Here is an 11068-nt window from a genome sequence, read left to right on the forward strand (position 1 = left end):
AGTTTACTTATTTTCCAGATAAATTAGCTAATTAACTAACAGCATGCTCGACAAGGAGGTAAACATATTGAATGTGAATAAAAGGCGTCTTTGAAGTCAGTGTTTTATCATTTGTTGCATGTGTAGTATTTAGTTTTGATTTTGGGAAGCAGCTGAACGGATATGAATGACGCATTATGCTGAGGGAATGAATTAGTCACGGAGGCTGTGCAGAATTATCCGATATGTGATTTTGTAAATCTGTGTCTCACCGTCCTCGTCGGTCTGGACGTGGATCTCGACGCTCTCCTTCACTCCCTCTCGATTGCGCAGCACCAGTTTGACGCTCAGATTGGTGAAGGGCGTCAGGTTGTGGATGGTGTGCTGAGGGGCGGAGTTCTTGCCGTCGTATGTCACCTCCTCCCGGGTCTCTTCTTTCCCGGTCCCACGGGCGCTGTACTCTACTGTCAGACTGTAGTTATGGCAACGCGTCACGTTGTAGCCGAATGGTTCCCATCGGAGGGTCACCTGTCTGGCCTTGATGTCCACCACCTTCAGCTCCCTTGGACCGTGCATGGGCTCTGAGAGAGAGAGAGAGAGAGGGAGAGAGAGAGAGAGAGAGAGAGAGAGAGAGTGAAACAGACAGACAGACAGAGATAAAGACAGAGAGAGAGAGAGAGGGAGAGAGAGAGAGAGAGTGAGAGAGAGAGAGCGAGAGAGAGAGAGAGAGTGAAACAGACAGACAGACAGAGATAAAGACAGAGTGAGAGAGAGAGAGAGAGAGAGAGAGAGAGAGAGAGAATTAGGGTCAATGGTACAGACATCAACACCATATCTTAGATACCAAAACTCTAACAATAACGCAATTCATATATTGAGGTTAAATAGATGTTTATCTTTGAATTCTCTCTACATGCTAAAACTCATAATATACCACATGTAAGCAGTAAAACACAATTATTGTGCAGTTACAGGAAAATAATTAGCAATGCGGTGGTTTGATAAAGCTGGGCATGAAGCAAGGTTATTGTTACAACTCTAATATTGATTATTTTCCTATATCAGCATGCAGGTATTTTATTCGTCTTATAGCACAGCAATATATTTTTACTACACATCATACAGACGGGACAGACAGACCTCTCTGTCTCTCGCTCTGTCTGTGTTTGTGTGTGTGTGTGTGTATACAGACGCTAACAGAACAGGACTGTCTTTGTGGAAAGGCCAAAAAAGCCCAGTGACACCCCATAATCTCTAATCAAAGCCATTTCTCCCTAGCTCCCCTTCACCATCTTCCCCCCTGTCTCGCACGCTTTTCCTGCTTTCTTCTGGCTTTTTGTTTTGTCTTCGCTTTTTGCCTATTTTCCTTTATATTCCTATTCTCTCTGAGCACAAACAACAACTCACTCACTCACTCACACACACACACACACAAATGCTTGTCTGTCTCATAGACCTTTCAGTTTGCCTCTCTGGATGTCTCTCGGTGGGGAGAAGAGCAGCCAGAGCGCACGGTAATAGGATCAATTTCCATCCAGGTTAAATTTGAACTCCATTTTTTCTGGAACTTTCCCTCCTATTAGACCCAGCCAGGGCTCAATTTCCTCCTGCCCCCCTCTAAAGACACACACACACACACACAAACACAAGGCTGCTGTTCTGAGGCTTTAGTCACCATACTTAGCATTCTGGTGATGGAGAGGGACACTTGTGTGCTTTCTCACACAAAGACACACACAGCGTCCCTTTTCCTTGTTGCCTTTTCAAAAAGATGTGCAACAAAATAGGTCCAGAGAACAGACACAATAACAAAAAAAAATGACTGAATCAGTGTGAGACTGAAATATTTACTAATCAGCATGAAACAAAGCAGAGTCGGGATTGGGCATGGGAGGAAATCAGTCAACTGCTGGACACACTCTCTCTCGCACACACACACACACACACACACACACACACAAGGACATTTTTTATAACACTCTCAATTTCATTCATCTCTAAAAACCTAATGCTTGATATTTATCTAATTACAAGGGTGCACAGTGTAACTGATGTGAAACTGCGCTAACAGAGCACACTGCTGGATTTTTTTTTCTTTTTGTCCTGAATACTGAGGTGAATGACCTAAATATTTCTAGATGAGATAACTGAAGCTTGTTATTCTTTAAAACTGTTCAGCCATTTGTTCACTTTGAACAAATGAAGCTTTTGTTGAATATTTCTGTGTATGGCTGACTGACAAGTCTTTGTGATGAATGTCAAACACTATGGCAGCAGTTGGTGTTTAGGTAATCATTTAGTAAATCATTCTTATCATGTCGATAACAAATATATATATATATATATATATATATATATATACATATATAGCAAAATGAACTAAAATATATATATATATATATATATATATATATATATGTATATACACAGCAAAATGAACTAATCTTTTTCTTTTATTTTCGTTGTCATTTATAACTAATCAAGTCCCCCCCCCCCCACAATCCTTATCATGCGCAGTCAATACCAATTGAACGAATCGCTCTCTGAAATGACTCTTTCCCGAGTTGTATTAAGGATTCATTCAAAATGAACCGAATCGTTCATAAACGATACATCACTAACGGCTAGTCGCCTAGTCAGTTAGTAATATTCAGCAAAGATGGCAAATTAAATATATTCTCATGAATATAATTTCTGACATAAAACATCAAAACAATAAGAAAGGAAAATATCGCCCATATTACGTAAAAAAATTCTCAAAAGTTCTGTTTTGTTTGTAAAAATGTTGTATAAAAGCAATATCACACTCAGTTATGCCGTTAGATCACAGATCGGCACTGGCTGTGTTTACCTGTCACAGCCTTGTCTATATTCAGTAGATGATGTGCTCTGGGATTTTATATTAATACACACGTTTTATTAGATCTTCCACATCCTAAATTGTGAGAGAGTAAATGTGTCAAGTTGCTTCTAATAATGAATGAATAGATAGTATAAATAACTCACATTTTAATAAAATATATATATATATATATATATATCTTCCTATATCCCTATATGTCTGCTCTTAAATGATGGCACGTGCTTCTCTTTATCCATCCTATTAACAACCTACAGATGATTAGACAAATCCACAGCAGGTGATGATACAATGAAGCGGCACGAGACTGAAGGAAAGACTCACGAGGTTAAAGGGGGGAAAAAGTGGCAAAAGGGAAAAGAAGAAGAAGAAGAAAACACATTCACGTCGGAATAGCGAGTTTACTCACGCCGAGCGGCATTTCATCATTTATTCACACCGCCAATAAGCTTGCGTGAAAAAAAAATGACATTTAGAAAGGTCATGGGTACAGAGGAAAGAGCTGAGCAGGCAGATTCAGACCCCCGCCCTCGCATCACGCGCTCATTGGCAGTGTGGCCCTGAGGAGCTGATCTCGGGGAACGGGCGCGATGCTGACACGAGCCCTCACATCTCAGCTCGCAGCTCTCAAGGTGGAGATCGGCTCTATCAATAAATAATAGTTGGCCGTGATGGATTAATGCAATGCAGAGCCAAAACATTTGAGCCATTAATGCTGCTTCTTATGGCCGATGTGCGCTTTGCGGCTTTGCGCGCTGGCGCGTGTGCGTGATGGAGAGCTTAATAACATTCATATAGATATTTAAAATATATTTGCTTCTTTAAAAACTGCTATTAAAAAAAAAGCATTGATTTTTTTCAGATGCTTTACAGACGGGGAAAAAAAGAGAAGAGTAGCTGCGGCGCCTCTGAAATATTTTCCTTTTTGCCTCTGAATCAAGTGCGACTTTAAAAGCTATTGATTTCTAGAACAATCTCCTGAGTACACACGCAGTCTGAATCCACACGTGGCTTAAGAAAATGACCCGCGTGTGCAATTGTGTCGCACCGTGCGCCAAATCATTCCTGCTTTCTTATTTCCTGATGTTCCGCCTATATCGACGTGCGTTATTTTTGACGAACGCAACAACGACAAAAAGAGAGAGAGAGATAAGAAAACAGTAATCCAACACAATACCATCGAAAATGACTGTGAAGCTGATTTCAAATGGTCTCACTTAAAGACAACTAGAGGCGAGTAGTAGTTTAATGGTGTGCCGCCATCGAGAGGCTCCAATCTCCGCAAAAACAAATTTTCCTTGAACGTTTTCAATTGAGACACCAGAGAAAAGAGGACGAGGGGGGGGGGGAGTGAGAAGGAGAGAGAAAGACAGAGAGAGACTGACAGAGAGAGAGAGAGAAAGAGAGACAGACAGACAGACAGACAGATGGAAAGAGAGAGGGACAGACAGAGCGAGAGAGAGTGAGAGAGAGAGAGGCAGAGAGACAGACAGAGAGAGACAGACAAACATATGGACAGAGACAGACAGAGAAAGACAGACAGACACTGAGAGACAAAGAGAGAGAGAGAGGGAGAGTAAGATGAAGAGACAGAGGGACAGACCGGGAGAAAGAGAGAGAGAGATGGAGAGAGAAAGTAAGCGAGAGACAGACAGAGAGAAAGAAAGAGAGAGAGAGAGAGAGAGAGAGAGAAAGGAAGGGGGGTAAAAAGAAAGAAAGAGAGAGACAGAAAGAGAGAGAGAGAGAGAGAGAGAGAGGAAAAACAGACCCCCCATGTGTGGAATGGGAGCGTTTCAGGAGAGCCATCCAGAAAATAGAAGTTTTAAGCGTGTCCATTTGCGGAACTATCAGCTGACCGCACTGAGTAGGCCAGAGGTGGTGGTGAGGGGAGCGCACCGCCGGCCAGGCACACAAATCACATTACACCAGCTCCACACACTCTCTAATGCACTAAAGTGTGTATCTGAGCCATGGGCCAGGGAGAGAGAGAGAGTGACAGAGAGAGTTTTAACATTCTCTTATTCTAAACTTTATGTAGTCAAATGCACTTAATGGATTAGGAACACTTCTTTCATGCTTATTTTATGCCATTTGCAAAGATTATTTCCCCATTACGGAGAGTGAAAAGTGTTACATTATATTCCCTGACTGTATCAAACCCCAAGGTTTTCCGGCAATATGTGCACTTTTAGCAGTCGTTTAATGAGAGAGAGAGAGAGAGAGAGAGAGAGGGAGGGAGGGAGAGGGAGGGCATGAAAGGAAAAAAAGAGTGTCAACTTCACTGAGATATTTAGTGTGTTGATAAATGTGTGGAGGTCTGAGAAAACCAGAAGGACGTTGCTATGGCACAATTCTGGTAAACAACTAAAAAAAAATACATACAACCTGTAACGTACACCAATCAGGCATAAAATTATGACCGCCTGCTTAATATTGTGTTAGTGCCCCTTTTGCTGCCAAAACAACCCTGCCCCGTCCTGCACTGTGTATTCTGACACCTTTCTATCAGAACCAGCATTAACTTCTTCAGCAATTTGAGCAACAGTAGCTCGTCTGTTGGATCGGATCACATGGACCAGCCTTCGCTCCTCGTGCATCAGTGAGCCTTGGCCGCCCATGATCCTGTCACAGGTTCACCACTGTTCCTTCCTTGGACCACCTTTGATAGATACTGACCACTGCAGACCGGGAACACCCCACTGCAGTTTTGGAGATGCTCTAATCCTTGTCAAACTCGCTCAACCTCTCCTTCCTTGATCCCCTACAGTTTGCCTACCAGCCTCAACTCAGAATGGACGATGCCATTATCCATCTGCTTCACCGCACCTACACCCACCTAGAGAAGCTCTGTGAGGTTTATGTTTTTCGACTCCTCAAGTGCTTTTAACACCATCAGCCCCACCCTACTGGGAGAGAAGTTGAAGAACATGAATGTGTACACTCATCTGGTTTCATGGATTATGGACTACCTCACTGGATGTCCCCAGTACGTCCGAATACAGAACTGTGTGTCCGAAACCGTGATCTGCAGCACTGGTGCTCCTCAGGGAACAATTCTTTCTCATTTCCTCTTCACCCTGTATACATCAGATTTCAGACACAACTCGGAATCCTGCCACCTTCTGATGACTCTGTGACTGTCGGATGTATCCAGGGAGGTAATACCTCGGAGTATCAGACAGCAGTTGTCACCTGGTGTGAACTCAACCACCTATAGCTCAATGTTGGAAAAACAAAGGAACTGGTAGTGGACCAGAACCCCAGCCTCTCCTTTGTCTGTCCTTGGTGAGAAAGTTGATATTGTTGAGGATTACAAATACCTGGGAGTCAACAAACTGGACTGGACACTAAACTCAACAGCGCTCTACAAGAAAGGACAGAGTAGGTTGCATTTTCTGATGAGGTTCAGGTCCTTCAACATCTGCAACACCATACTGCAGATGTTCTATGAGTCTGTGGTGTCTAGTGTCATTTTCTATGCAGCGGTCTTTTGGGGATGTAACGTGAAGGTGGCCGAGGGAAATAAACTGGACAGGAGGACTGGCTCTGTACTTGGCATGGAGCTGGACCCAGTTCACGTTGTGTCCATGTTCACACTCCACAGTTAATGGCTCATATTAAAGTAGACACTCAGTGCTTTATGAATCTCTAGTTCTTCCATGTGTTTATGTTTTTATCTAGCATACTAGGGGCAAAATAAAAAAAAAGAAAAATCCACAAGAATTTCAATTCTTCAAAGTAAATGGTGAGATCAGACCCATTTCTGCTGTCTGAGACGCCCCGAGTAAAATTCTGTGTACGGTTATCCGACGGAGGTAAAAACATCTGAGTGTCCTGACCAATTTTATACCAGACTCACGGCGATATAATAATTTATCTGTTTATTGTAGCTCACTTGAGAAAGAGGAAACAGGCTTGGAATAACTCAAAGTGGGCTTTTATTCTTTTCTTTCACTTTTCAGCACTTCTATTTTCCACACACACACACACACACACACACACACACACACACACACACAGCTCTGTTCTCTGCTCTCGTCTCTCCCTCTTTTATCCCTGCTGCAGCTCGCTGTAACAGAGAACAGTCATTAACACAATCTGGCACAGGTGTGTGATCTTCACCACTCACTTTCCTCAGCTCCGCCTCCCATTCACAAACCCGCCGCTCCGACCACACCCCCGTTTCCACATTTATGCTGACTGAAAGTCGATTTCCGTTCTGGCGGATGAATGAACGCTAGTGTACTGGTAAAAAGGGTCAAAGAAGGAAACAAACGGCTCGGGGATGGATTACATGAATAAACACAAGTCGTACATGACACCCTGAAGTCTCTGAACGAGGAAGTGATTGAACTGTGAAGCAAAAGCGGGCAAATTCTCTACAGAAAATAGCTAAAGCATGTCGCTAGAAGTCGCTTCCTCTTAGTCAGAGACTAATTTTCATATGCATGCAATCATCATGGTCAGTGGTACAAACTAGGGTACATGAAAAAGGAAGATTCTGAACATAATATTGTAGCTTTAGTAGAACAGAAGTCATCTTTGCAATCAATTGCGCCACAGTCTAAACCTTTATACTCTATACTGTAGAATTTCTATCAGGAACGCAGGCTTCTGCTAGCATGGAGTGGCATCGTCAGGTGCGTCCTTGACAAAAGAGCGCTTTCACGCTCCACACAAGACAGTGGACAAAAAAAAAAAATGTTAAAATGCTGACATGACCTAATAAAAGATGCCAATAGGCCGACTTTTAGTCAGCAGAAGTGTCTGAATGACTCAGCGATTATTTCCCCATGGATGTGAGCGGGAACAGATCAGTGGAGGGAAGAGTGAAGAGACAGTAATGATCCTGATAATGCTAAAAAACGAAAGCGAGACCTTACTTCCTGTTGCAGAATTATAATTTGGTTTTCCAGGAGTAAATGAGTAGGTTGTAAATGTTGAAATAGGCACAGGGTCTTTCAATACAAGTGGAATGAAATGTTCTGATTGTTACCTTATTACCCTGGTGGTGGTGGGAGGGGGGAGTTTAAATGGCATGTTATTAAGATAAGTGCAAAACGGAGAAACATATTTCAGTTCAGGAGTAGAAAGTGTAGAAAATGTCCTTATCTGACTATGGGAAATCCAGGTTAATGGTTCCAAGTTGAACTGAAAATGGTGTCAGTGAAAGTTGCAGTTATTGCAAGGTCTTTGTATCAAGTTGGTGGAAAAAATACAAATAGAAGTTATGACCTCAAGGTCTGTTTAGGCCGGGTTTCATCTTTGAATGTGCACTGGCAAAACACTCATAAAAAGTGAGAAAGATAGCGAGAGAGAGAGAGAGAGAGAGAGTTCATGAAGAGTGCTACACTGTAAAGTTGGTGGAGCAGAGAGTCTCTTTATACGCTGCCTGGGCAGAGGCGTGAAAGCTCTTTCCTTGGTGAAATCATCGTCCCGCACGTAGCCGACTCTTCGCTCCTGGGTGACCGCAGCAGCAATGAGTTCTGCATCATTAAACCAACATATGAAGTTACAACGATCTGTGAATGGGGACATTTTCTAGAATATTAACGCAGTAGCTTTACAGGGCAACAGAAACTTTATTTAATTAACACAGCGCTGTAATTTATGGCCATGTGCTCTGTTTTACTGCTGCGGTCAAGCTGTCATTAGGAGCGCAAGTGACACAGGCTGATTATCGAATTAAAAATAAACTCGGAAAAGAGAACATCTTTGTTTTCACATTGACACACGAGACAAGGTCGGCAAGTTCGTTTTGACTGAAAATATTCTTGTTTGGCCAAAGAGACGTGTACGAGCCTCAACGCTCAGTTTAGGCATCCTGTTTACATATTAGTGTTGATTTTTATTAGTCTTAAATTCAAGTAGTTTTCTGTTGAGTTTTGTATTATTCCTTGCGTGCTGCTAGGAAAACAGTAAAGAAAGTAAAGGAAAATATGATATGCACATTATAAGGGATCAGAAAAAGAAAATATACTGTATATTCTGTATATATAAATCATCTTGTCTCATGACCACCTGCTTAATATTGTGTTGGTTCCCCTTTTGCTGCCAAAACAGCGCTGACCCGTCATGCACTGTGTATTCTGACACCTTTCAGAACCAGCATTAACGTCTTCAGCAATTTGAGCAACAGTAGCTCGTCTGCTGGATCGGATCACACGGTCCAGCCTTCGCATCAGTGAGCCTTGACCACCCATGACCCTGTCACCAGGTTCACCACTGTTCCTTCCTTGGACCACTTTTAATAGATACTGACCACTGCAGACCGGGAACACCCCACAAGAGCTGCAGTTTTGGAGATGCTCTGATCCAGTGGTCTAGCCATCACAATTTGGCCCTTCGTCAAACTCACAGCTTCTAACACATCAACTTTGAGGACACTTGCTGCCTAATATATCCCACCCACTAACAGGAACCATGATAAGGAGATAATCAGAGTTATTCACTTCACCTGTCACTGCTCATAATGGTATACCTGATCGGTGTCTCTCTTTAATATGTAAATGTATGAATTTATCAATAATAAATAAGAGCATTTCTTCTAAAAACCTACGGCATGTCCGCTCGGATGCTTTAATTGCACCAACATGGCAACCCTGGTCATTTGACTGAATTACATAGGAGTTGCAACTGACTAGAAGGAAAAATAAGAGAATTTAATTACACACTTTGTTGTGAAAGATTATTCTGTACACAGCGGCCTTTTCATTAAAGAAAGCCAGTTGGGAAGGTAATGGCGTATCTGCCGTATTAATTCTCACCGCACTGTTTACTTGTTCTAACTCAAGGGCCTTGATTGAAAAAGTACTTCATTAATTACAAATTTTCTACGTGTTCATTAACATGCGTTTTCTTTTTCCTGGTTGTTTTTTCTTCTTTTCTTTCGATGGCTTTCTACGGTTGACCATTTCCACCATTTCACAGTGGATTTTAAAGCGTGGGCCTCACGCTGAGTGAATTTAGCGGGCGCCCCAAGGTGCAGTGTGATGAGCTGCAGCCACAGTAAACTGAACGTTAATGTCAGACTCCTTGTGAGCGATTTTTGCGGATGCGCCGAGATGAATTTTATGCCGATGTACACCTGCTCTTACACTAAACTTTCATTTCCCAGATTGATTTATTTATTTATTTATTTATTTATTTATTTATTTATTTATTTATTCATTTATTTATTCATTCATTTATTTATGTACCTATGGTAGTTTTGGTCACTGATATTTCTTATTTTTTGACTCTTTATCAATACGGTCATTAAGTCATTACAGAAGCTATAGTATAAAGTACTTAAACAAAAATTTAGGACACATACCTTCTATGCAATTAGACAATCAATACATTTTAAAAAAAATTATTTTTAAAGTTAATGTCCATTGCTAAAAATGTTTAATAATGTCTTAATCAAAAGCACAAACAGCACTAAATTATTAGCAAGAAAGTTTATAAAATGTGATTCTAAAGACTTTGGTGAATTTTAGCCCTAGGATATTTTAGAAAATAACTATACAAACAATTAATAAACAAAATAAATTTTTAGCAAAATGTTTTCTAAAAATAAATGGAAAAATATGAAATAATATTTAGATTTTATTATTGATCAATTGATTTTTTTACCATTTTTTTTTTTTACAATTTTAAACATTTGTAAAAATAAAAAAAATAAAAAAAACTTCTATAATATCCTACATATCGTCCCACCCATAAATGATTTATTTTTCCTAAGCACATTAAGCACATTAATATTATAACATTAATATTATAACTCTAATATTCTCTCACAGATTTTTATGAACTCTCAAACCACACACACACACACACACCCACACACACACACCCACACACACACACACGCTGTGTGATCTACAGAAGGAGAGAGACTTGGTGTGACACTTCCTATTTGCATTTGTGAGAAAGCTCCTCTCCTCCTCCTGTTCAAAGCAGGTCAAGGTCGGTTTTGAAGACGAGAGACGCTCTGACCCTCCGCTCCTCTACTCCCTCTCTGCTGTCGATGGAGAGATACGGCAGAAGAGAGAAAGGCTGAGATGCTAAGATATTCTGTTTAAGATGATGCTGCAGTGACTGATAACACACCAGTGGCTCTGGAGACCACGCAGCAGTCCCGATGCTCTGAGATGTCATGAAGCTGGCTAATATGCATTTATGCAATTTTTTATTTTTTTTTAAAAAAAACCTCATAAATGAAAATAAAAAGACAGTGAAACTCTC

General features: G+C 41.2%; 1 protein-coding gene across 4 annotated transcripts in view; it reads right to left on the reverse strand.

Annotated features, from left to right (window-relative positions):
• The window catches only part of LOC131371192 (receptor-type tyrosine-protein phosphatase mu-like), a 209321-nt gene that overhangs the window by 85994 nt on the left and 112259 nt on the right, over positions 1 to 11068 (reverse strand). For all 4 annotated transcript variants that reach the window (XM_058419037.1, XM_058419040.1, XM_058419039.1 and 1 more), the window contains exon 8: positions 252 to 560. In XM_058419037.1, the coding sequence (XP_058275020.1) occupies positions 252 to 560 (309 nt within the window). The remainder of the gene's footprint in view (positions 1 to 251; positions 561 to 11068) is intronic.

This window comes from Hemibagrus wyckioides, linkage group LG20 (assembly GCF_019097595.1).
Source record: "Hemibagrus wyckioides isolate EC202008001 linkage group LG20, SWU_Hwy_1.0, whole genome shotgun sequence".
In the NCBI taxonomy this organism is placed as follows: Eukaryota; Metazoa; Chordata; class Actinopteri; order Siluriformes; family Bagridae; genus Hemibagrus; species Hemibagrus wyckioides.